Here is a 27,780-nt window from a genome sequence, read left to right on the forward strand (position 1 = left end):
AGCATGGATCGAGAATTGGCTGGCTAACAGAAAGCAGAGAGTCAGGATAAATGGGTCCTTTTCGGGATGGAAATCGGTGGTTAGTGGTGTGCCACAGGGATCGGTGCTGGGACTACAACTGTTTACAATATACATAGATGACCTGGAAGAGGGGACAGAGTGTAGTGTAACAAAATTTGCAGATGACAAAGATTAGTGGGAAAGCGGGTTGTGTGGAGGACACAGAGAGGCTGCAAAGAGATGTAGATAGGTTAAGCGAATGGGCTAAGGTTTGGCAGATGGAATACAATGTCGGAAAGTGTGAGGTTATCCACCTTGGGGAAAAAAAAAAGTAAAAGGGAATATTATTTGAATGGGGAGAAATTACAACATGCTGCGGTGCAGAGGGACCTGGGGGTCCTTGTGCATGTATCCCAAAAAGTTAGTTTGCAGGTGCAGCAGGTAATCAGGAAGACGAATGGAATGTTGGCCTTCATTGCGAGAGGGATGGAGTACAAAAGCAGGGAGGTCCTGCTGCAACTGTACAGGGTATTGGTGAGGCCACACCTGGAGTACTGCATGCAGTTTTGTTCACCTTACTTAAGGAAGGATATACTAGCTTTGGAGGGGGTACAGAGACAATTCACTAGGCTGATTCCGGAGATGAGGGGGTTACTTTATGATGATAAATTGAGTAGACTGGGTCTTTACTCATTGGAGTTCAGAAGGATGAGGGATGATCTTGTAGAAACATTTAAAATAATGAAAGGGAGAGACAAAATAGAGGCAGAGAGGTTGTTTCCACTGGTCAGGGAGACTAGAACTAGGGGGCACAGTCTCAAAATATGGGGGAGCCAATTTAAAACCGAGTTGAGAAGGAATTTCTTCTCCCAGAGGGTTGTGAATCTGTGGAATTCTCTGCCCAAGGAAGCAGTTGAGGCTAGCTCATTGTATGTATTCAAATCACAGATAGATAGATTTTTAACCAATAAGGGAATTAAGGGTTATGGGGAGCGGGCGGGTAAGTGGAGCTGAGTCCACGGCCACATCAGCCATGATCTTGTTGAGTGGCGGAGCAGGCTTGAGGGGCTAGATGGCCTACTCCTGTTCCTAATTCCTATGTTTTTATGTCCAGTAATGAGGCTTGGCTGGTGCCTACCACTCACCTCTGCCAATGTGGCTGTATAACTGGGATTTGGCAGTATAAAAGGGCTATAAAAGAGCTAAAGTGGCAGGCCTAGGACATCGTGGCTCCCCGACCTGCGAGAGAACAGCTCCGCAGGTCGGGCTATAAAAGAGCTCAAGCGGCGTACCACTTCAACCTCCAACGCGAGCTGCTCCAAGTATGGGACGACTTTGAGATGGGCGACTGGGTGACGTCATCAAAACCCTGGTTGCTGTTTTTGGAGCGTGGGCAGGAACATCGGCAGGGCCCAGGTACAGCAGAGTGGGAAGGTCGGGGCGGAGGAGTGGCGAGTGTGTGTGGCGAGATGCGGTGAACGTTTACGGCGGGGGAACGGTGCGAAATCGTGGCCGAGGTGCGACAGATGAGGGTACGGGGCCCGCACTGCGATGTGTGCGCGCACTCGGTCTGTGCAGCAGAGCAGATCTCCAGTCGTCCTGGTTAACTTTTGCCACTGGATAAAGACCTAGCTCTGTCAAGCCCGTGCGGTGGCTGATGTGCAATGGTCACCACACATTTAAAAAAAAAAAATCCACGCCCAGGCATCTTCCACCCCATCAATTGGAGTTCAGGACTGGAACATCGGGTCCTTCATCGAAAAACCTGTGAACTCGTGGAAGCAAGTCATCCTCGTTCGATGACGACGACTATGCTGGCACCGCTAGAGGGTGCAACTGGTGGAGACCGGGGTTTCCTGTCCTGGTGGCAGGGGCTGTATAAAAGGGGAGCCACCATGAGACTGCCTCACTCTGGAGTTTGGAATAAAAGGACCAAGGTCACTACAGTTTGAGTACAACACATTGTAATGTACCCATGAATGACTCCACAAGGCAAACATAATAGATAGAAGACAGGAAAATGGAAGTAAATATCAGCCATGATCTAATTGAATGGTAGAGCAGGCCTGAGGGGCTGAATGGCCTCCTCCTGTTCCTAAATGAAATTAAATCAGTATAAAACATTGTCCATTAATGATAACTAAAAGGTGCATCAGGCAAGTCAAAGGCCTCCATAGATTGTTGCTCCCAAACCACGGGTAGGATCGGGGTTGTACAAGTGGTTCCGCAGGAGCACAGGATGTTGATGGGGGACTGCATCAGGCTGCGGGTCTCCACATTCACAACTGGGCCGGTCCCTCAGCTCATATTGTTGGCAGTCTTTGAGACTGTGGCTACATACGACACAGGGTGAAGAGCGACAGGTCATTGACACAACACAACACAGCTCGATCCAGCCAAGGCTCAGGTCCAAAGGAAGACAGGAAAATAAAATTAATTTGTAGTCTGTAAAAAAAACAGCAGCTTCTGCACAAGAGAAAAAGTGGGGGAAAAAAAAGGAGGGGGGGGAGAGAGAGGAGGAGGAGGAGGAGGAGGAGGAGAAGAAGAGGGAGCAAGAGGCAGAGGAGAGGGAGAGCAAGAGGGGGAGGGGAGAGGGAAGAGGGAAGAGCTTTCCACATCAATCCAAATTTTAAAAAAAACACCAAAAATGTAAGAAAACTGCTTTACTGTTGGTTTAAAAAAAAAATGTACAACTTTGTGTACAGAATGTTCCGGAGCTTGATCCGTCGGAGCCAGGGACAGAGTCACCCTTGGAAACCAAACTTCACGTCAAACATCAGGGTTTTTGGTTTTAAAAACAAAAATATGAAGGCAGTCTGTTGACTAGAACGGACACAATGTCATGCACAATAACAGCAGCTACTGAATCGAAAGGTCCTTTGGCAACCAGACTTCCACAGGCAGAAAACAGACAGCAGATCGATTGGCGAGGACCCCAGAAGGCTTCGATTTGTGCAGCTCACCCATACCGCTCGCTCCGTGAGGATGGTTTTTGCAGTTTGAGTTAGCTCCAGTGGCTCTATTACACCGGGAACCTGTGCTGGGAGGGTCCCGTCTGTTACCTGGAGGTACAGCTGCCCCAATGGGAACACAGAAACATGGCAGTTGCCAATTTTAGTGTTGAAATAACTGGAACATTTGGCTCACCATACAGAATGGGCTGAGGGAGCAACCTTGGCTATATTCAGTGTTACAGGGCTGGAGTGCGAGAGCAAGCGAGAGAGAGAACGTATTGTTATAGCACCTTTCATAGTCTTAGGGCATCCCAAAACATTTTACAGCCAATGAAGAACTTTTTGAAATGTGGTCATTAATGTAATGAAGGAAACGCAGCAGCCAATTTGTGCACAGCAAGGTCCCACAAACAGTAATGCAATAATGACCAGATAATCTGTTTTAGTGATGTTGATTGAGGGATAAATATTGGCCCCAGGACATCCCCCTGCTGCTCTTCAAAATATTGCCGTGGGATCTTTTATGTCCACCCGAGAGGGCAAATATGGCCCTCTGTTTAACGTCTCATCTAAAAGACGGCACCTCCAACAGTACCGCACTGGGAGCGTCAGCCTGGATTATGTGCTCTGGAGTGGGGCTTGAACCCACAACCTTCTGACTCGGAAATGACAGACACACACACACACACACACACACACACACAGAGAGAGAGAGAGAGACACACACACACACACACACACACACACACACACACAGAGAGAGACAGAGACAGAGACAGAGACAGGAGAGAGACAGACAGACAGACAGACAGACACAGACACAGAGAGAGACAGACACAGAGAGAGACAGACACAGAGAGAGACAGACACAGAGAGATCCCCAATGAGCCATGGCAGAGGGTGAATTTTAATTGCGTGGATTAGAGTGCTACAGCCCGCTCCTTACAGCTGATGAAAGGGTGAGCAGCTTAATGATGATCGTGGTCTTGTAACGCCTGGGGACGATGCCATGCCCATGCACCTCATGACTCTGCCGGCTTGGAGCTCAGAACTAACTCACTGCAAATAACCCATTCACATTCAGTCATACATGCGGCAGAAATAGAACTGGTCACAAACCCGAGCTCAGGCAACACCTCGCCCGCTGAACACCAATACACACCTTAAATTAGAACGTTTTCCCCGCCCCCCCCACCCCCACGACACAGACACATACAGACAGAGTGCCCGCTGGCTTTAACCCAAGTACCATCATTGAGGGAGAGAATCCAGGAAAGGCCGTGGAATTTTGTCTCTGCTGACCCAAGTTTAAATTATTATTTTTTTTTTTAAAAAGTAAATTTAGTTGTGGTCGCAGGAAATCCTAATCCAGTAGAATTCCGGTTGATTCTGGATGTGAAACTACAAGTTGTCGAACAAGGGAGACACGCAGGTCCAGTGTGGCTGCCCGGCAGTGTCCGTCGTCCTCACAACTTCCCCGCTTTCATGTAGAACGGGATGGTTCCCCGAGCGGTCAGGCCCTCGAACCTCTTGTACGTGTAGTTGATGAATACCCAGTCCTTCGATTTATAATCCGACTCCGTCACGTTTGGCACTGAAATTAGAAGGAACAAAAAAAAAACAAGTTACAGGTTTGACAGCAATAAAAGACTTCTCACCATGTGGCCCAAAAGTTATAATAAAAAAAAGCGTAAGAAATAGGAGCAGGAGTTGGCCACCTGGCCCCTCAGGCCTGCTCTGCCATTCAATAGTGTTATGTAAGTAAACGTGTAAATACCATGTCTAACCACCAGAGGGTTTATCCCTTGGGAGCACCTGTATATAAGAAGGCCTCACAGGCTGGAGAGGCACTCTGAGATCTGTAATAAAGGACTATGGTCACACCTTACTTTGAGCTTGCAGTATCTAGTCTGACTTTATTCAAGACATAACAAATAAGATCATGGCTGATCTGATCTTGGCCTCAACTCCATTTCCCCATGGCCCTCGACTGATCGTTCAGTTAAAAAAATGACAAGAGCAATGAACTGGCATTTATTTAGCAACTTTCACGTCCTCGGGACGTCCCACAAGGCTTCTCGACCAATGAAATGCAGGGGGTTTGGTTGACGGGTAGAGTGTTGGCCAAGGCACTGGGAGAGAACTCGACCGCTCTTCCTAGAATGTACCAGGGGGGAGCTTTTGCATTCACCGGAGCAGGCAGACGGGGCCTTGGATTAAAGCGGGTCTTGTTTACCGCTTTTATACTGGGCCAAGGATCGAGTCAGTGCTTCTGGATCACTGCAGGCAGCGAGAACACAATAGTAAAATGGTCCCAGAGCCAGACACAGTTAAATTGGGTCATTTAATTTGTCGTCTCTGCTGGACTGTGGTCAGATTCACGCAGCACCAATAGGACAATATAAAAAAGGGGCTTTTAATTGGGTAAACTTTTCCCCAAGTTGGCAGGGGGTCTCGTGTCAGCTGTGGCTCAGTGGTTGGCACTCTCGTTCGAAGGTCGTGGGTTCAGGGCCCACTCCAGAGACTTTTGAGCACAAAATCAAGGCTGATGCTCCCAGTGCAGTGCTGAAGGAGCACCGCACTGCCGGAGGGGCCGTCTTTCGGATGAGACGTTAAACCGAGGCCCCCCGTCTGCTCTCTCAGGTGGACGTAAAAGATCCCATGGCACTATGTTGAAGAGCAAGGGGAGTTCTCCCTGGTGTCCTGGTCAATATTTATCCCTCAACCAACATCACAAACACAGATTATTTGATTATCATGTTGCTGTTTGTGGGAGCTTGCTGTGCACAAATTGGCAGCCATGTTTCCTACATTACATAACATATTATACTCCATCTGCCAAATTTTTGCCCACTTAGTCGGTCTGTCCTTTTTCAGATTTTGTGTCCTCCTTTTCAGATTTTGTGACATTGCTTTTCCTCCCATCTTTGTGTCGTCGGCAAACTTGGCTACGTTACACTCGGTCCCTTCCTCCAAGTAGCTAATATAGATTGTAAATAGTTGGGGCCCCAGCACTGATCCCTGCGGCACCCCACTGGTTACTGATTGCCAACCCAAGAATGCACCATTTATCCCGACTGTGTTTTCTGTTAGTTAGCCAATCCTCTATCCATGCTAATATATTACCCCCAACCCCGTGAGCTTTTATCTTGTGCGGTAACCTTCAGTGACTACACTCCAAAAAAGTGCTTCTTTGGGATGTCCGGTGGGCATGAAAGGCACTATATAAATGTAAGCCTTTTACAATACAAGCCTCAGCTCATTAGCATATTTTAAACATTTTGCTATTGTGTCTTTCAAATGCTCGACTGAAGCACTAAAGGGGTTAATGAGCAGCGAGTTTAATCAATTCCACCATACCTGGCTGCAGGATGTCCGATTCTGGAAATTCATCGAAATTGGAAGTGTCATCGATACTTTTTATTTCGATGGGGATTGCTGCCGGCCTCTCCCTGTTGGAAGGAAGCAAAATGCACGGGTCTCATCAATCCTCAACTCCGCATTCAAACTTCCTCTAAAGACCTTGCAACAACAACTGGCATTTACACAGCACCTGTAACGCAGTAAAATGTCCCAGGGCGCTTCACGGGAGTGTTATCAGACAAAAATGTGACACTGGTGCACATAAGGAGATATTTGGGCAGGTGACCACAAGCTTGGTCAAAAAGGGAGGTTTTAAGGAGCATCTTAGCGAGAGAGAGGGGCAGAGAGCGAGATTTAGGGAGATGTTATGTATGTAACCATGTAATACTTGCCACCAGAGGGCGTGACTGTTGGAGTCCTAATGGTCACCTGCACACACATGTAGGGCCAATATAAAAAGGTTGGCTGCCATGTTGGTTAGGCAGTCTGCAGTTGTAATAAAGATGACGAAGGTCACACTAAGTTTAGCTCACAGTACTCAGCCTCGTGGAGTTCTTCTATACACAACAGGAGGGAATTGCAGAACTTGGGGCCCCAGGCAACAGAAGGCACGGCCACCAATGGTGGAGCAATTATAATCAGGGATGCTCAAGAGGTCAGAATTAGAGGAGCGCAGAGATCTCGGGGGGGGTTGTGGGGCTGGAGGGGATTACAGAGATAGGGAGGGGCAAGATCATGGAGGGATTTAAAAACAAGGATGAGAATTCTAAAATGTTGGCACAACTTGCATTTATATAGCGCCTTTAAACGCAATAAAACATCCCAATTTTAGTGTTGTAAGGACCTGCTTCCTGGAAACCCGTAGGGTCACTACGCAATTAGGCCATGATCGGCAGGGACTACAATCTCGCAGGTCATACGGACGGCTCAACTATTTCACCAACACAAAAGGCCCCAACAGAATACCCACTGGTCGGAATTAACCCAATTAAATCCAGGACAAAGCAGCCGCTTGATCGGCACCCCATTCACCACCTTCAACATCCACCACCGGCGCACCGTGGCTGCAGTGTGCACCATCTACAAGATGCACTGCAGCAACTCGCCAAGGCTTCTTCGGCAGCACCTCCCAAACCCACGACCTCTACCACCCAGAAGGACAAGGGCAGCAGGCATATGGGAACACCATCACCTCCACGTTCCCCTCCGAGTCACACACCATCCCGACTTGGAAATATATCGGCCGTTCCTTCATCGTCGCTGGGTCACAATCCCGGAACTCCCTCCCTAACAGCACTGTGGGAGCACCTTCACCACACGGACTGCAGCGGTTCAAGGCAGCGGCTCACCACCACCTTCTCAAGGGGCAATTAGGGATGGGCAATAAATGCCAGCGTTGCCCGTGACGCCCTCATCCTGGAACTAATGTTTAAAAAATAATTACGATTAACCTAAATCGTCGAACCATTTACCTTGTGTGTGCAACCCTCACTGTCTGGCGCTTAGAAATAAGATTGAGTGCGTGTATGTCGATTGGCTGCAACAACTGTCAGTCAGTGTGGTGTCGGTGAGCCGAGTTGGGCCCAGAGATGTTCTAGGTTGAGTTTAGGTGAATGATTTAATGTGCCTAAAAAAAGGAATGGGAAACTTTTGGGGGGGGGGGGGGGGGGGGGGGGGAAGTGGGTCAGAATTCTGCGCATGCGTCACCCAGCAGCCAGGAATGGTGCCGGACGAGGGGTGGTCTCGGATAAAGGAGTCCCATATAAGGGAGGTTCAACCTCTATTCAATTTTATATTTGTCCTTGGGAGGCAGCATTTATTGCCCGTCCCTAAATGCCCCGAGGGGGATTAGCAATCAACCGCAGAGTGTGGGACAGGAGTCACGTGGAGGCCCAGCCCAGGTAGAGTTGGCAGGTTCTCTGCCAGGAAGGACCTTAGTGACCGAGATGGCTTTCCACAATAGCTTTCATGGGCACTTGCTGCAGCCGGCTCACAGGTGACCAGTTTTACCCACTCCATTTCACCACTTGGTGAACTCACGCCTCTGCTAGCAGAGTACCATCGCCACCAGAATCATAGAACAATACAGCACAGAAGGAGGCCATTTGGCCCATCGAGTCTGCACCCGCTCTTTCTCCACATGCCTGCAATTTTTTCTCCTTCAAGTATTTATCCAATTCCCGTTTGAAGGCTACTGTTGAATCTGTATCCACCGCCCTCAGGCAGCATATCATTCATTGCGTTTAAAAAAAAAAACAGCTTTTCCTCACGTTGCCTCTGGTTCTTCTGCCAATCACCTTAAATCTGTGACCTCTCATTAATCAACCCTGAAGCCAGTTTATCTTTTACTCTATCTAAACCCCTCATGATTTTGAGCACCTCGATCAAATCTCCTCTTAGCCTTCTCTGCTCCAAGGAGAACAACCCCAGCTTCTCCAGTCTATCCACGCAACTTAAATCCCTCATCCCTGGAACCATTCTCGTCAAGCTCTTCTGCACCCTCTCCAAAGCCTTCACATCCTTCCTAAAGTGCGGGGCCCAGAATTGGACACAATACTCCAGCTGGGGCCGAACTCGTGTTTATAAAGGTTTAGCGTAACTTTTGCACTCTGGGCCTCTATGTATAAAGCCCAGGATCCCATATGCTTTGTTAACCGGTCATAAAAACATAAGGAATAGGAGCAGGAGTCAGCCATTTGGCCCCTCAAACCTGCTCCACCACTCCTCAATAAGATCATGGCTGATCTGATCTTGGGCTCAGCTCCACTTCCCTGCCCACTCCCCATCGCCCTTAACTCCTTATTGTTTTGAAAAAAAATCTGTCTATCTCCATCTTAAATATATTCAATGACCCAGCCTCCACAGCTCTCTTGGGAAGGGAAATTCCAGAGATTTACAACCCTCAAAGAAGAAAGTCTTCCTCATCAGTCTTAAATGGGCAGCTCCTTATTCTGAAACTAGTTCCAGATTCTCCCCCAAGGGGAAACATCCTCTTTGCATCGACCTTGTCCAGCCCCCTCAGTATCTTATAATGTTTCAATAAGATCACCTCTTATTCTTCTAAACTCCAATGGAGTATAGGCCCAACCTTTCTTCACAAGAACATAAATAGGAACAGGAGTAGGCCATACGGCCCCTCGAGCCTGCTCCGCCATTCAATAAGATCATGGCTGATCTGATCATGGACTCAGCTCCACTTCCCCGCCCGCTCCCCATCATCTCAGGAATCAACCTAGTGAACCTTCTCTGAACAGCCTCCAATGCAAGTATATCCCTCCTTAAATAAAGGAGGCCAAAACTGTACGCAGTACTCCAGGTGTGGCCTCACCAATACCCTGTACAGCTGTAGCAGGACTTCTCTGCTTTTATACTCTATCCCCCTTTTGCAATAAAGGCCAACATTCCATTCAAAAATCAGTCTATCGCCACTTTAAATACATTCAATATCTTCCTCACTGTTCACTACACTTTCAACTTTCGTGTCATCTGTAAATTTTGAAATTGTGCCCTGTACCCCCAAGTCCAAGTCATTAATATATAGCAAAAACAGCAATGGCCCTGGTACCGACCCTGGGGAACACCACTGCATATCTCCCTCCAGTCTGAAAAACAGCCACACACAACTATCCGTTTTCTACCTCTTACCAATTTTGTATCCATGCTGCCCCTACCCCTTTTATTCCATGGACTTAAATTTTTCTAACAAGCCCATTATGTGGCACTTTATCAATGCCTTTTGGAAATCCATGTACACCGCGTCAACCGCATGGCCCTCATCAACCCTCGCTGTTACCTCATCAATAAACTCGATCAAGTTAGTCAAACACGATTTGCCTTTAACAAATCTATGCTGGCTCTCCTTTATTAGTCCATGCTTTTCCAATTGGTTATTAATTTTCTCCCGGATTATTGTTTCTAAAAGCTTCCCCATCACAGAGGTTAAACTGACTGGCCTGTGGTTTCTGGGTTTATTCTTCTCCCCTTTGTGAACAAGGGTGTAACATTTGCAATCCTCCCGTCCTCTGGCACCAGCCCTGTATCTAAAGAGGATTGGAAGATTGTGGCCAGTACCTCTGCAATTTCTATCCTTACTTCCCTCAGCATCCTAGGGAGCATCCCACCCAGACTGGGTGACTTATCCACTTTATCAGCAGCCTGTCCAGTACCTCCTCTATCTATTTTTATCTCATCCAGAATTCCAGCAGTCTCCTGGTTTACCACAACTTTGACAAAGTCCCTTGCTTTGCTAAACACTGGTGCAAAGTGCACACTAGGCTTCCGTACTAGAATCTTACAGCACAGGAGGTGGCCCATTGTGCCTGTGCTGGCTCTCAAAGAGCAATCCAATTAGTCCCACTCCCCCCGACTCTTTCCATAGCCCTGAAAATGTTTCCCCTTATTGTGTATGCAAGCACTCTCTTAATGACTCCACAAGGTAGGGGTATGGCACTGAACTGTACAGACCGTAGTCCTTTATTGCAGCTCCTAGAGTGAGGACACCAAGAGGGGAGCTCCCTTTTATACTGGGTTACCTGCAGTGTACAAGTAACCCTTGGGTCTCCAGCAGCAGCACCCTCTGGTGTACAGGTATGGTATATACAGGGTGAAGGTACATTCAGGTCTAGTGTTACAGTACAACATTAACATGCATACATAACACTTATGATGCCCGTTAATACCAACAGTTTTGAAGACCGTCACCAACAACAAGGCCACTTTGTCGTCTGCACGGAACGAAGGCGGCTGGACAGAGCGAAGACAGAGATCAGCCAGGATGTCATTTATTGGTGGAACAGGCTCGAGGGGCTGAATGGCCGCCTCCTGCTCCTACTCCTATGGGAGTAGAGCCAAGATCAGGTGCTTAAGGAAAGGCGGACATTTAGGGATGTGGGTTTACAGGAAACTCAAAACTTTATTCAGGAGATTGAGCACGCAGTTTGGGTAGAGCAAGAAAATAAAGAAAAAAAAAGAAAGAGAGAATTGGATTCACAACAGAACCCTTGGGACAGATGAAGGAGAACACGAGCCTGTCACGTGAAGGGATTTGCATTGATGGTAATGGGCGTTGTCAGCTAACCCAGTATTATCTGGGAATATGCAAATATTAATAATATGCCTGAACTGGTAAATGAGTTTCTGATCGCGTGTCAACACCCAAAACAGTAAATTGGTCTTTTCTCTCTGGTGATCTTGACGGACCTGCTCTGTAATCACTGCATGCACTCTGTCCCTGTTTAACTGTGCTGCGTGCTGCTTCTTGCACAACGCGTCCTACACCTCCCCAGACTGGTTTGGTTTGTTCTCGGAACGACGGTCGGGCAGGGTTTATTGCCCCGAGAGCATCAAGAGCCAACCGCAGGGTGTGGGACAGGAGCCACGTGGAGGCCAGCGGCAACTTCCAATTTCACAACTTGCCGCAATGGGATCTGAACTCCCCACCTCTGGGTTGTTAAGTCTTCATATCTATGTATTCCTTTCTCCCTCCTCATTAGTTTATCCAGCTTCCCCCTTAAATGCATCGATACTATTTACCTCAACCCCTCCCCGTGGTAGCAAGTTCCATTCTCACCATTCTCTGGGTAAAGAGATTTCTCCTGAATTTCCTAGTGGATATTGTTAAGTATGGAAGAACTCCGCAAGACTGAGTACTGTGAGCTAAAACTGATGTGACCGTAGTCTCTTTAATACAACTCCAGAGTGCCAAAGCAGCATGGCAGACAACCTTTTATAGTCACTTGCATGAGGTGTGCAGGTGTTGGGCCTCCAACACTTGCGCCCTCTGGTGGCAAGTCTTACACAGTTACAATGTTTACATATAGCAGATTTATTAGTGACTATCTTTATATTGATGGCCCCTAGTTCTGGTCTCGCCCACAAAGAGAAACATATTCTCTTTGTCTACCCTTTCAGAATTTTAATGACCTCTATCAGGTCACCCCTCAGTTATCATTTTTCTAGAGTCCCAGCCTAATTAATCAAGAATCCATGGCAACATGGGGTAAAATGGATAAGAAATTGTACCAAAGAAGTAGAGTAATAGCAAGAGATGTGATTGGAAGTTGGGAAGTGCAGTAGGGATTCCATAAAAGCAGGGGGCTCTCCCCGGTGTCCTGAAGCCAATGTTTATCCCTCAACCAACAGCACTAAAAAACAGATTCCACGGTCATGATCACATTGCTGGTTGTGGGAGCTTGCTGTGCGCAAGTTGGCTGCTGTGTTCCCTAAATTGCAACAGTGACTACACTTCAAAAGGTTCTTTATTAGCTGTGAAGTGCTTTGGGATGCCCAGGAGGTGAAAGGCGCTATAGAAATGCAAATTTATTCCTTCTTTCGGACTGCCTTAACTGCACCGGTACAAGAGAGGGGATAACTGCAGACAGGAGCAGAGTCTCTGTGGTGCCTGGGGAGGTGGGGGGGGGGGGGGGGGGGGGAGGGAGAAGGGCTGTACAAACAGGGCGTAAATATTTTTAAAATCAATGCATCTTTGTCTGGCTTCAGAAGATATATTCCGCCTCTCTGAAGCATCTGTTCTTCTTGCACTTTTCGAACGAAATATTGGAAAGACCATGGTCTTCGGTCCCTGCCACAAACTGCATTCTCTAGCCACCGACTCCATCCCTCTTCCTGGCAAATGTCCAAGGCTGAACCACACGGTTTGCAACCTAGGTGTCATATTGGACCCCAAGCTGAGCTTCCGACCACATATCTGCACCATCACCAAGACCACCTATTTCCACCTCCGTAACATTGCCTGTCTCCACCCCTGCCTCAGCTCACCCGCTGCTAAAGCCCTCATTCATGCCTTTGTTACCTCTAGACTTGACTATTCCTCATCATAGGCCGTCCCTCGAAATGAGGCCGATTTGCTTCCATGCCAAAAAAAAGGACGAGTTCACAGGTGTTTCAATGAAGGAACCGAACTACATCCCGAAGAGTGGAAGATGCCTGTGCTGGGAGGATTTTTTTAACGTGTGGTGGCCGTTGCCCACCAGCCACCACACGGGCTCGACAGAGCTAGGTCTTGGTCCAGTGGCAAGGGTTAACCAAGACGACTGGAGACCAGCTCTGCTGCACGGACCCAGTGTGCACACGTCGCTGTGTGGGCTGGCCCATGCTACCCCTGGGCCCATGATCACACACGATGGCGCTCACCTACTTTACTACCATAACCTGCCTTTTACAGGAGGATGATGCCCACTATTCCAACGCACTCCTGGCTGGCCTCCCACATTCTATCCGACCTAAACTAGAGGTGATCCAAAACTTGGCAGGCCGTGTCCCAACTCGCATCGAGTCCTGCTCACCCATCACCCCTGTGCTCGCCGACCTACATTGGCTCCCGGTTAAGCAATGCCTCAATTAAAAAATTCTCATACTGGTTTTCAAATTCCTCCATGGCCTCTCCCCTCCCTATCTCTAATGTCCTACACATAACTCTCAGGAGATCTCTGCGCTCGTCCATTTCTGGCATCCGATTTTAAATCGCTCATCCATCGGTGGCCGTGCCTTCAGCTGCCAGGGCCCCCAAGCTCTGGAACTCCCTCCCTAAACCTCTATTTCCTCCTTTTGCTGCGTAAAACCGATTTCTTTGACCAGCTGTCCCAATATCTCCTTCTGTGACTCGGTGTCAAATTTTGTTCGATAACGCTCCGGTGAAGTGATTTGGGACATTTAACTACGTTAAAGGCGCTATATAAATGCAAGTTGTTATATTTGCTTACTGAAAATAAAGTTAGATCAGTAATTTCACCGAGAGTTTTATGGGTAGAGTGAACTAAAATGCAAGGTTAGTTGGTGATCAGCATAGCGACTCCTCCATTCCTCCCGTCCAACTCCGAGGGCAGTGATTGATGCAGGAACAGGAGTAACAGGACCAAGATGGAAAAATAATAGTGCAGCCAAAGATATTCGCTTCAGTATAACTGGAGCTTAGAACTAGTCATTTAACTTCTACCATTGTGGGAGTTGGGTCATTCTCTCATCACAGCGGTTCAATGAGAGGACGACCCACCATCACCTTCTCAAGGGCGATTTGGGATGGGCAATAAATGCCAGCCTTGCCCACACAAAACCACTCAGCGGCACTGGGTCCCATTCCTCCAGCGTGGTTAGCCTGCACTGCGTGCAATTCTGGTCTCCATACACCTTGGTTAGGCCACACTAGAGCACGGTGTACAGTTCTAGTCGCCATATTATAAAAAAGGATATAGAGGCACCGGAGAGGGTGCAGAGAGGATTTACAAGGATGATACCAGAAATGCGAGGGTGTACATATCAGGAAAGGATGAACAGGCTGAGTCTCTTATCTCTTGAAAAGAGAAGGCTGAGGGGTGACCTAATAGAGGTCTTTAAAATGATGAAAGGTTTTGATAGAGTGGATACAGAGAGAGTGTTTCCACTTGTGGGGAAGAGCATAACTAGAGGCCATCAATATAAGATAGTCACCAAGAAATCCAATCGGGAATTCAGGAGAAACTTCTTTACCCAGAGAGCGATGAGAATGTGGAACTCGCTGCCACAGGGAGTGGTTGAGGCGAATAGTATCGATGCATTTAAGGGGAGGCTGGACAAGCGTATGAGGGAGAAGGGAATAGAGGGTTATGCTGATAGATTTAGATGAGGAAAGACAGGAGGAGGCTCGAATGGGGCATAAATGGACTGGTTGGGCCGAATGGCCTGTTCCTGTGCCGTATATCTGTATGTAACCCCATGTCTCCCCCCCCTTCCCCCCGCAGGGCTGCTCACCAGCTACCACCGCAGGAAGATACTGCGCATGTGCAGCCACGCAGCAGCAAATTTAAAGGGACCACGCACACTTGGGCTGCAAATGAAGGGGAGCATTGCTCCCATTCAACGTTCCCCGAAGGGGCGCGTCGATCGGGAGGTCGCGCACAGGCCGCTCAAGCTGCCGCCGTTGGGAGATACCGTGCCGCAAAATGTAAAGGCAACCCCGCACACAAGAACATAAAAATTTAGAGGGAACATTGGCCCCACGATAAAACGGCTAAAAACAATGTTTATAGTGGAGCTAACTTCTTAAAGCACCATCGATGTTCATCGCCCGATAAAAGTGGAGTACTGTTGCAGTGTTTTGCCGTGCTGCATGAGGAGAGTTCTGTGTTTACAGACAGCCTGGAATAGGTTGTCGATGCTGGGAACCGGTTTGAAAAACAAAAGATGGATTGCAATGTTTTGGGGGCGTGCCAATAACTTTCGCAGCCTGAAAACCCAAGGCTCGGGGCAAAGGAGGAATCATTTATTTTATTACCTTCAATCGCTACCCATCATCCTGTGCTCGCTGACCTACATTGGCTCCCGATTGAGCAACACCTCAATTTCGAAATTCTCATCTTGGTTTACAAATCCCTCCATGGTCTCGCCCCTCCCTATCTCTAATCTCCTCCAGCCCCACAACCGCCCCAGACATGTCTGTGCTCCTCTAATTCTGCCCTCTTGAGCATCCCTGATTATAATCTCTCAACCATTGGCGGCCGTGCCTTCTGTTGCCTGAGCCCCAAGCTCCGGAAATCCCTCCCTAAACCTCTCTCTGCCTCTCTTTCCCCCTTCAAGTCGTTCCTTAAAATCTGTCACCTGCCCTAATTTCACCTAGTGTCAAATTTCTTTAATCTCATAACACTCCTGTGAAGCACCTTGGGATGTTTCACTACTTTGTAAAGGGCGTTATATAAATACAAGTTGTTGTTGTGGTTCGATGAAACGATAGACGGTGAAGCATTGCCCACTGAGGCTCCATTATACAGAGCGATCATTGCCACAGTGGTTGGGGTACGGTAGCAGAGTGGTTATGTTACTGGGCCAGTAATCCAGAGCCCTGGACTAATGATCCAGAGCCCAGAGTTCAAATCCCACCACGGCAGCTGGGGAATTTAAATTGTTCATTAAATAAATCTGGAATAAAAAGCTAGTATCAAGTAATAGTGACCATGAAACTAACGGATTGTCGTAAAACTATTGCACTTTGGGGAAGGAAATCTGTCGCCCTTATCCGGTCTGGCCGATGTGATTCCAGACCCACAGCACTGTGGTTGGCTCTTTACCGCCCTCTGAAATGGCCCAGCGAGCCAGTTGTACAAGGCGGCTCACCACCACCTTCGAGGGATGGGCAATAAATGCTGGCCTTGCCAGCGGCGCCCACATCCCGTGAATGAAAATTAAAAAACAATGTGGAGAGAGTGAAACTGGGCTTGGGCAGGAGAGCAGAACGGGCGATGGTCAATAGGCCACCCCCTTTCACTGAAATTAACGGAAATGCAAAATCGGGCGTGGTCAGCAATTGGCTATCGCCCGTCCTGCTCACACCACCCCCAAACCCGATTTTCCCACCCCGCTCAGTTTACCTGGTGTGTTCCCAGTCTACTCCTTCGAAGAACGGGTGGCTTTTAATTTCTTCCACGCCGCTCGCTCCAATCCGGTTATCTGCCATACAGCAAAATCTGAAAACACACAATTCACCAAGAACAGAATCGTCACAACAAAATACACTTCAACCCAAAAGGCGCGAGATATGATGGCTGTCTCTGGAGTGGGACATGGACCTTCAGACTCTGAGGCGAGGGTGCTGTCCACTGAGCCAGGAGAATGGGTTGTTCTTGGCACTGTTGCCTCCTGGTGGATCAACGCTAAACCAGAGTGCCAAGCTCTGTTAACACCAACAGTTTGAGAAATGAGGGAATTAACGGGAACAGGCTTTCACCTTGTATGTGGCTCACATGGTTCCATGGTAAGTACTTAAGTGGCCCAGAAAAACAAAAAGGATTGGACACTCCCAATGTGGTTGATCTACAGACGATAGAATTTGGAGGATACACCGATTAGAAGTTTCCCAACATAGAACGAGTACACAACAGAGGAATTAGGAGCAAGAGTCGGCCATTCGGCCCCTCGAGACTGCTCCGCCATTCGGTAAGATCATGGCTGATCTTTTACCTCAACTCCACTTTCCCCATATCCCTTAATATCCAAATCATAGTTCCTTCAAAATGCATATGGGCATAGCAGCCTAGTGCTAGCAACCTGGAAGTTGTGAATTCAAACCTCACCCTGGTAATTTCAAGTTGTTAAAACTGATTGATAAATCTAGTCATTGGTGGGGTGGTAAAAAGAAAAAAAGACTAGACTTGCATTTCTATAGCGCCTTTCGCATCTCAAAGCACTTTACAGCCAATGAAGTACTTTTGGAGTGGTCACTGCTGTAATGTGGGAAACGAAGCAGCCAATTTGTGCACAGCAAGCTCCCACAAACAGCAATGTGATAATGACCCAGATAATCTGTTTTACAGATGTTTCTTAAATTAAAATATCACATATAGAGCTATAAACAATTAGTTCATAAATTATGACAGCGGTTATGACCAGATAACTTGTTCTTTTTGTTATGTTGATTGAGGGATGAATATTAACCAGAACACCAGGTATAATTCCCCTGCTCTTCTTCGAAATAGTGCCATGGGATCTTTTATGTCTGCCTCGGTTTAATGTCACATCCGAAAGACGGCACCTCCGACAGTGCTCGAGTCCCTGGAGTGGGACATGAACCCACAACTTCTGACTCAGGAGTGTGTGCTATCCCACTGAGCCACAGCTGACACATACAAGTACCACAGGTACCAGCAAAAATAATCAAAAGAGTTTCTGGATTGTTGCAAAAACCCAACTGGTTCAGTAATGCTCTGTAGGCCCTGGCCCACACGTGACTCCAGTCCCACGTTAATGCCCTCAGGGTGACTAGGCATCGCCAGTGCTGACCACAGCCCAAGAACTAAACAAAAACACATCACTTGGAGATTTTAAATCACTGATTTTTTTTCCCTCCATTCTGTGGGGAACAGATTGTAAACTCCAAACCCCATAAACATATGGAATCCGCAAATCAATACACACATTTACCAAAAGGGCCAAAGAGAAAACGGATCAATGTAATTATGAAAAGAATGCTCCAGTGCACAAGGGAGTGGCGATTCAGTCCATCGCACCTTGAACTGATGCTAGCTCTTTAACCGTATTATCCTTTCATGCTCTTACTTTCCAAATATTTGTGGGCACTGGGTAGCACACTCGCCTTAGTCAGAAGGTTGTGGGTTCAAGTCCCACTCCAGAGACTTGTGCACAAAAGTCCAGACTTACACGCCCAGTGCAGTACTGAGGGAGTGCCGCACTGTCGGAGGGGCAGTGCTGACGGAGCGCCACACTGTCGGAGGGGCCATCTTTCAGAGGAGACGTTAAACCGAGGCCCCTCTCAAGTGGGCATAAAAGATCCCATGGCATTATTTCGAAGAAGAGCAGGGGAGTTATCCCTGGTGTCCTGGGGCCAATACTTATCCTTCAATCAACATAACAAAAACAATTGTCTGGGTCATTATCACATTGCTGTTTGTGGGAGCTTGCCGTTCGCAAATTGGCTGCCGCGTTTCCCACATGACAACAATAACTACACTATAAAATGCTTTGAGACATCCACTGGTTGTGAAAGGCGCAATATAAGTCTTTGCCTGAACTGTGGGAAATTCAGCTTGAATTCCAAGAACCCTGCGTTAAGTTGTTGGTCCCAACTTTTCCCCCCCTTTCCGTTCTCCTGACGAGGACCCCGACTGGTTATGCAACGGGTAAGCAGCAGTACCTGAGAATCAGACCCTTGGATCTCTCGGAGATCGGCACCTCCGGCGGGAACGTCAACGTTTCCTTCCAGTTCATCACCTTGCGGTACGTTTCCTGAGGGGTTTCCGAGCAAAAGGGAGGGTAGCCTGAAACATTCACCACACAACCAATCAGCTTAAGCGCTGGACGGACAAATGGCTTCAGTCATAGGTCAACGGTTTTAAGAGTAGATTTTAAAGACTTCCTCTTTGGAATAAGAATACATGCAGATTAGTTTTACACGCAGTGCATCCCACAACTATACATTGCAAGCAAAAGTTCCAATTCAACTTAGCCGAAACAGGCACAGGAGGAGGCCATTCAGCCCCTCGAGCCTGCTCCTCCATTCAATTAGATCCTGGCTGATGTGCATCCAAACCCCCCCATCCACCCGCCTTGGTTCCGTAAAGACCGCAGGAAAGCAAAATCAAAATAATCACATGGACAATTATTATTCTGCTTTCCTCTCCTCTCTTGCTACAACACTCGGCAATAAAACATCTTAGCTACAACACCAACATGAGAAAAAGACTTGCATTTTATATAGCGCCTATCGCGACCTCAGGATGTCCCAAAGTGTTTTACAGCCAATGAAGTACTTTCGGAGTGTAGTTACTGTTGTAATGTAGGAAACGCACCAGTCAAATTGCGCACAGCAAGCTCCCACATACAACAATGTGATAATGACCAGATAATCTGTTTTAGTGATGTTGGTTGAGGGATAAACATTAGACCTGGACACCCCCTGCTCTTCTTCAAAAAGCGTGCAATGGGATCTTTTATGTCCGCCTGAGGGGGCAGACGGGGCCTCGGTTTAACGTCTCATCTGAAAGACAGCACCTCAGACAGTGCAGCACTCCCTCAGCACTGCACGTCAGCTTAGATTTTGTGCTCTGCTGTGAGGCTTGAACCCACAATCTTCACCTCAATCAGGTCTCCCCTCAGCCTCCTCTGTTCCAAAGAAAACAACCCCAGCCGATCCAATCTTTCCTCATATCTAAAATTCTCCAGTCCTGGCAACATCCTCATAAATCTCCTCTGTACCCTTTCCAGTGCAATCACATCTTTCCTGTAGTGTGGTGACCAGAACTGCACGCAGTTCTCTAGCTGTAGCCTAACCAGTGTTTTGTATAGTTCAAGCATAACCTCCCTGCTCTTGAATTCTATGCCTCGGCTAATAAAGGAAGGTATTCCATATGACTTCTTAGCCACCTTATCTACCTGGCCTGCTACCTTGGTTACTGATGTTTGGTAAATAAATAAATAAATAAATACATACATACGTATGTATGTGAAGTACATTTACCCGAGGCGTTTTCTACTAAAATTAGCACGCGGCACTCAAAGATATTGCCGTAGCCACACCTGCGGCTTGTCAGCAGTTTCTGGGCACGGCACTTTAGGAAGGATGTAAAGGCCTGAGAGAGGGCGCTGAAAATATTTACGAGAATGGTTCCAGGGATGAGGGACTTCAGTTACGTGGATAGACTGGAGAAGCCGGGGTTGTTCTCCTTGGTGCAGAGAAGGTTGAGGAGATTTGATCGACGTGTTCAAAATCATGAGGGGTCTGGACAGAGTAGAGAGAGAGAAACTGTTCCCATTGGTGGAAGGGTCGAGAACCAGAGGGCACAGATATAATGTGATTGGCTGAAGAACCAAAAGGCGACACGAGGAAAAACCTTTTTTTACGCAGCGAGTGGTTAGGATCTGGAATGCACGGCCTGAAAGGGTGGTGGAGGCAGACTCAATCGCGGCTTTCAAAAAGGGAGTTGGATAAGTACCAGAGGGAAAAAATATTGCAGGGCTACGGGGAAAGGGCGGGGGGAGTGGGACTGGGACTGGCTGAGGTGCTCTGTGTTGTAACCATTCTGTGGGTCTACTGGACAAGAGTGATCTGCACCAAAGAGGTCGTGTGTTGGACATACCAATCAGCATCTCGTACATGATGACCCCCAATGACCACCAATCACAGAGCTTGTTATATCCAGTCTGCATGAATACCTCCGGGGCAATGTAATCAGGTGTGCCAACGGTGGAGTAAGCCTAAACAGCAGAATGAAAAATAGAATCCATTGAAACACCAGCCAGGATCGACAGAATTAAACCCCCAAAGTGACAACACAGGCACCCTGAACATTCGTTTTCTTTTCGTTCTTTGTTCTCAGGAAGCCGGGAAAGTGGGAGTCCTGTTTATCACCCGCGTCCAGGCACCCAGAGATCGAGGGGCAATCGTTTCTGCAACTGTCAAAGATCTTACATTTATATAGCGCCTTTTGCGTCCTCAGGGCATCCCAAAACACTTTACAGCCAATGAAGTACTTTTTGGAGTGTAGTCACTGTTGTAATGTGGGAAATGCAGCAGCCAATTAGCTCACAGCAAGCTCCCGCAAACAACAATGTGACAGACCTAATCTGTTTTAGTGATGTTGATGGAGGGATAAATATTGGCCCTAGGACTCTGGGGAGAACTCCCCTGCTCTTCTTCAAAATAGTACCACGAGATCTTTTATGTCCACCCGAGGGGGCAACGACGGGGCCTCGGTTTAACGTCTCATCCAAAAGCCGGACGCTCCAACAGTGCAGCGCTCCCTCGGCACTGCACTGGAGTGCCAGCCTGGATTTATGTGCTCAAGCCTCTGGAGTGGGACTTGAACCCACGACCTTTTTACTCACAGAGGCAACTGTGCTACCCACTGAGTCACGGCGGTCATTGAAGGAACAAGTATTGCACATAGCGATAATGGCGGAACAGAGGGCTAAATACCACCTCGCTGTCAAAGGTGATGAAAACAGAGTGAACAGGAGGAATGAATCTCACCAGCTGACGTCTGTTCCTCTTCCAAGTTTCCGCTTTTCGTTTCGAGTTCATGTTCTGAAAAGCTGGTGGGGAAAGTGAGGTCATTAACACATTAAGCACCTCTTTCATGGGGTGAGGAGCCCCCCCGATAGTATAATCTGTCCCTTCGCTCAGTGCATGAACTTACTGAAATTACTGGGGGGGCTGCGGGTCAGGTTGCGATAGAACTCGGTCCGGTGAGCCTTCTTCAGCCCCGTGCACAGCCCGAAGTCCGACAGCTTCACGTGTCCCTGTCAAAAAAATAGACATGGGCAATCTGACCGAATTCTCTGCTCAATCACAAACCCACCCTCTCCACACACTCACTCACTCAACTCTCCAGTGGCTGTGATTGGTCACATCGCTCGCCAATAGAAGCAATGCCCAGAACCTTCCAGTTCCACAGTATTGAGCAAAACCGAACTGATTAAAACGTATAGATGAGATAAAGAGGAACTTCCCGAGGAGAGCGCGAGAGCGTGAAAGAGAGCGTGCGAAAGAGCAACGCATACGGTGTACATTACAGTTGTCTCGGACAGTCAGTGCTGCTGTCACACAGAGCAGAGACGCCACATCACTCACTGGGCAACACTCCACAGGTCCTGAAGGTCCTGAGGAACAGGAACCAAGCCCAGAGCTGTCCAGGAACACAGCTGGGGTCAGAACAGGGGAAGGGGAGCTCGGAGATTGCGAGTCTGTGTTTGAGAGACTCCCCCCCCCCCCACCAGAGCATTGCAAGCGACATTAAAAATGCTTCTCACTTCTAAAAGGCTGAACACACGGGGGGAGGTGGGGGGGGGGGGGGGGGAAACAGAATGAGGCGGCGCAGACAAGGGCTGCAGCATTGACGGGGTGAGATGAAGGCGGGTGGGAGGTGCCATGTAGGGAGCACAAACACCCGGGCGGACCGGTTGGGCCCCAATGGCCTGCTTCAGAGCTGGAAATTCTCTGAACCAACAGAGCTCAGTACAGAACTGGACAGGTGCCAGAACCGAGTGGATGGGAGAATCTTACGGCACAGGAGGCCGCCATTCGGCCCATCGTGCCGGGGCTCAACAACAGCTTTATGAATCGGCGAGAGGTCGGAACATGGTCGACTGAACGCTTCACCCCGGGGAGGAGACTACTTACCCGGATGTCCAAAAGCAGATTGTCTGGTTTAATGTCCCTGTGAATGAAGCCCAACTGATGGATGCAGTCAATGGCCAACACGGTCTCTGCAATGTAGAACTGGGCCTCTTCCTCAGACAGGGTGTCCTTCTTCATAAGTAACGTCATCATATCACCTGGGCAAAGCACAGACAAATTCATGGTCACTGAGATCGAGGGCGGGCGTGTCCCGTACAAATGTGGTGGGGGATAAAAGGTTCTTGATTCACGGCACAGGCTCGATGGGCTGAATGGCCTCCTTCTGTGCGGTATCATTCCGTAACTCTTAAGACCCTGATCTGTCCAAACCTGATTATTTGAGATGGTGTTTCATAGAATAGAAAATCAGAGAAATTTACAGCACGGAAGGAGGCCATTCGGCCCATCGTGTCCGCGCCGGCTGACAAAGAGCTACCCAGCCTAATCCCACTCTCCGGCTCTTGGTCCGTAGCCCTGTAGGTTACGGCACTTCACGTGCACATCCAAGTACTTTTAAATGTGGTGAGGGTTTCTGCCTCTACCACCCTTTCAGGCAGTGAGTTCCAGACCCCCACCAATCAGCCCCACCCTTCCTTTTGACTATATCTATTAAAGGCTTTAGTGTTCCATTTTGTGTTATCGGATAATTTGATCTCACATTCTCGGTCCCTCTCATTTCCTTTCTCAGTTCTCTTCTGCACTTTCATTCAGGAAATGTAAAAACTGAAACTATTTCTCAAACTTCCTGCAGAAACAGGGAGTTGTACAGCAGCTAGACAATGTGGCATGGTGCTTGGGCCAATCTTGCTGCCTCTCCGAGCAAATTAGATCAACAGCAGCCACATACATTTTTTTTTTTAAAAAAGCCTCAAATTTTCACCAAATCTGGAGACATAGTACGAGGTCCATAAATGCAGGAAAATGTCCCAAGGCGCTGCACAGGAGCATTATCAGGAAAATTTGACACACAAGGAGATATTAGGACAGACGATAAAAGCTTGGTCAAAGAGGGAGGTTTTAAGGAGCATCTTAAAAACGAGGAACGAGAGGTAGAGAGGTGGAGAGGTTTAGGGAGGGAGTTCCAGAGCTTGGGGCCCAGGCAGCTGAAGGCACGGCCACCAATGGTGGAGCGATTAAAATCTGGGATGCTCAAGAGGGCAGAATTAGATGAGTGCAGACATCTAGGGGGGGGGGGGGGGGGGGGAAGGAGAGGGATCAGGAGGGGACAAGGCCATGGAGGGAATTTGAAATCAAGGATGAGAATTGTGAACAATCGAGGCATTGCCAGATCGGGAAGCAATGTAGGGCAGCAAGTGCAGGGGGTACAGGTTGGGAAAGTAATCAAATAGGCAAATGGAATGTCAGCCTTTATCTGAAGGGAGCTGAATGCAAAGAGGTTGGACATATGTTACCTTGCATCAAGCCTTTGGAGAAGTGAAGTTAACATTGCAGGTTGATGTTGGTAGGGGGATAAGCACTGGCCAGGAGACCAGGGTGAACCCCCTCTCCATCTTCGAAGGGTGGCCGTGGGATCTTTTTACAGCCACCTGAGGGGGCAGGTGGGGCCTCGGTTTAACATCTCACCCCAAGAAGAATGGCCACCTCCGACAGTTTAGCGCGCACGGTGCTGACAAAAGGGCCATTGAGCGGAAACATTAACTCGGTTTCTCTCTCTCCACAGACGCTGCCTGACCCGCTGAGCATTTCCTGTTTATATTTCAGATTTCCAATATCCGCAGTATCTACAAATCCCCAGGGAGGACAGACGCACCAACGTTAGCGTCCTCGACCAGGCCAACATCCCCAGCATCGAAGCACTGACCACACTCTGTCAGCTCCGCTGGGCAGGCCACGTATTTCGCATGCCAGACACGAGACTCCCAAAGCAAGCGCTCTACTCGGAACTCCTTCACGGCAAACAAGCCAAAGGTGGGCAAAGGAAACGTTACAGGGACACCCTCAAAGCCTCCCTGATAAAGTGCAACATCCTCACTGACACCTGGGAGTGTCCCTGGCCAAAGACTGCCCTAAGGGGAGGAAGTGCGTCCGGGAGGGCGCTGAGCACCTCGAGTCTCGTTGCCGAGAGCGTGCAGAAACCAACCGCAGGCAGCGGAAGGAGCGTGCGGCAAACCAGTCCCACCCACCCCTTCCCTCAACGACTGTCTGTCCCACCTGTGACAGAGACTGTGGTTCTCATATTGGACTGTTCAGCCACCTAAGGACTCATGTTAAGAGTGGAAGCAAGTCTTCCTCGATTCTGAGGGACTGCCTGTGATGATTTTGATTTTCTATAAAGCTCCAATCAGACCCAGTCCGGAGTAACTGTGTTCAGTTCTGGACCCCTCCCCTCGGGGAGGATATATCGGCCTCGGAGGGCGAGCAGCGCAGATTCACCAGAATGATACCCGGGGCTAAAAGGGTTAAATAATGGGGCAGGTTGCACAGACTGGGCTTGTATTCCCTCGAGTACAGAAGAAGATTAAGGGCTGAACTAATTAAGGTGTTTAAGAGGATTAAAAAGGAGTTGATGAGGTGGAGAGAGAGAGAGAAACTACTCCCTCTGGTGGAAGCAGTTCCAGAGGTTGGTGGGAATCTGGAACTTGGTAGCCAGTTTGCACACAGCAAGATCCCACAAACAGCAAGGTGATAATGCCCGTTTGTCGTGGTGCTGGTGGAGGGATAAATCTTCTCTCTCATAGGCAGTCCCTCAGGAGTTGAGGAAGACTTGCTTCCACTCCAAAAGTGAGTTTTCAGGTAACTGTACAGTCCAATGCGGGACCTACAGTCTCAGTCACAGGTGGGACAGACGGTGGTTGAAGGAAAGGGTGGGTAGGGCAGGTTTGCCGCACGCTCCTTCCACTGTCTACGCTTGGCTTCAGCTTGCTCCCAGCGATGAGACTCGAGGTGCTCAGCGCCCTCCTGGATGCTCTTCCTCCACTTTGGGCAGTCTCTGGCCAGGGATTCCCAGGAGTCGGTAGGGATGTTGCACTTTATCAGGGAGGCCCTGACAAGGGATAAATATCAGCCCCGGGATACCGGGGAGAACTTACCCCTGCTCTTCTTCAAAATTATGTTCACAATGACTCAAGACTGTGTTGCAAACTCAAACCATTGCAACCTTGATCTGTTTAATGTAACTCCAAAGTGAGGAAGCAGCATGGTGAATCACCTTTTATACCTGCTTGCCCAGGGTGCACAGGTGATCCTTAGGTCTCCCGCAGGTGTGCCCCCTAGTGGCAAGTCTTACACATTTGGTGAGGTTTGCATACATAAAAATAGTGGCCATGGGATCTTTTTATGCCCATCCGAGAGAGCAGACGGGGCCTCAGTTTAATGTCCCACCCGGCAACAGTATTGACTTTGACAGCAGACGTCATTTGGAGCCTCGACAAGATCAGCTGAGCCCGATTTAAATATTTGGGCAAGGCCTCCACCTGTTGCTGATTATAACGCTCACCACCCGAATCAAGTTCTGCTCAAAAATCGGATCCTGCGAATCTCCCTCGGTCAGTTGATGAGTTCCCCCCCCCCCCCCAGACCTGCCCCTCCCCCCGGGAGGGATCTGGGGAGCAGGGGGGGAAACTCACCGACTGACCGAGCGGTAGCGGGATGGAAATTAGTCTCTGCTGCCTTTAAAGCAAAGTTGTAAAACATCGACTGATCTCACTCACCGCCCGGCAGAAACTCCATAATTAAATACAGGTTTCTCTTGTCCTGAAAGCTGTAGAACATCTTCACTACCCAAGCGCCATCGGCCTCCACCAGGATGTCCCTCTCGGCCCGAATGTGAGCCACCTGGATTTTAAAAAGAAAAAAAAAAGTAATTAATTAAATGTGGAATTGCTGGTCAAGAAACAACCCCAGGGTCCATCGAGTCACCAGTCTACCATCCTGGGAGTCGGCAATACGATAACGGATGCCAATTGCAGCAGTGTCTATCCTAGATCCACTTTTTTAATGTAATATATTCATTCACGGGGTGTGGGCCTCGCTGGCAAGGCCGGCATTTATTGCCCATCCCTAATTTCCCTTGAGAAGGTGGTGGTGAGCCGCCTTCTTGAACCGCTGCAGTCCGTGTGGTGAAGGTGCTCCCACAGTGCTGTTAGGGAGGAAGTTCCAGGATTGTGACCCAGCGACGATGAAGGAACGGCCGATATATTTCCAAGTCGGGATGGTGTGTGACTCGGAGGGGAACGTGGAGGTGGTGGTGTTCCCATGCGCCTGCTGCCCTTGTCCTTCTAGGTGGTAGAGGTCGCGGGTTTGGGAGGTGCTGCTGAAGAAGCCTTGGCGAGTTGCTGCAGTGCATCTTGTAGATGGTACACACTGCAGCCACGGTGCGCCGGTGGTGGAGGGAGAGAGTGTTGAAGGTGGTGAATGGGGTGCCGATCAAGCGGGCTGCTTTGCCCTGGATGGTGTCGAGCTGCGAGTGTTCTTGGAGCTGCCGCCAGTTTTCATTGGCCCGCTCCGCACTGCGTGCGACTCGCGAGTCGGGGGTCAAAATCCAATCCCGTTGGGGTCCGAACGCTACCAAATATTTATGCGGCCTTAGCCCCCCCCGACACCAGTGAATCAATTCGGCAGTGGGCGGGGGTGCGGTGAGGCAAGCACTCTGCCCCTATCTTAACCCCATCGCACGCCCCATTCTCATCAGACACAGGGGGTGAAACTCGTGGCTATAGTATTGGCCAAGAACACGTGACAGGATTGTGCCGATTGATTAGCTGATTTCCTACCTGTTCTTTTTCCAACATATCCGCCTTGCGAAGGATCTTCATGGCGTAGATGTGCCCAGTGTCCTTCTTCTGTACAAGACGCACCTGAAAAAAACAAAGCAGGTTCCCCAAA

The 27,780-nt window shown here is 48.7% G+C and overlaps 1 protein-coding gene across 1 annotated transcript in view; it reads right to left on the reverse strand.

Annotated features, from left to right (window-relative positions):
• Positions 1-3,416: 3,416 nt before the first annotated feature.
• The window catches only part of LOC139280600 (serine/threonine-protein kinase 38-like), a 66,042-nt gene continuing 41,678 nt past the window's right edge, over positions 3,417-27,780 (reverse strand). The window contains exons 5-14 of the mRNA XM_070900143.1: positions 27,669-27,752; positions 26,607-26,730; positions 22,939-23,093; positions 21,956-22,058; positions 21,790-21,851; positions 20,897-21,014; positions 18,955-19,078; positions 16,676-16,771; positions 6,315-6,406; positions 3,417-4,548 (exon numbers count right to left, since the gene is read on the reverse strand). Of these exons, the coding sequence (XP_070756244.1) occupies positions 4,421-4,548; positions 6,315-6,406; positions 16,676-16,771; positions 18,955-19,078; positions 20,897-21,014; positions 21,790-21,851; positions 21,956-22,058; positions 22,939-23,093; positions 26,607-26,730; positions 27,669-27,752 (1,086 nt within the window). The 3' untranslated portion in view covers positions 3,417-4,420. The remainder of the gene's footprint in view (positions 4,549-6,314; positions 6,407-16,675; positions 16,772-18,954; positions 19,079-20,896; positions 21,015-21,789; positions 21,852-21,955; positions 22,059-22,938; positions 23,094-26,606; positions 26,731-27,668; positions 27,753-27,780) is intronic.

The sequence above is a fragment of the Pristiophorus japonicus genome, chromosome 15, assembly GCF_044704955.1.
Source record: "Pristiophorus japonicus isolate sPriJap1 chromosome 15, sPriJap1.hap1, whole genome shotgun sequence".
Taxonomy (NCBI): domain Eukaryota; kingdom Metazoa; phylum Chordata; class Chondrichthyes; family Pristiophoridae; genus Pristiophorus; species Pristiophorus japonicus.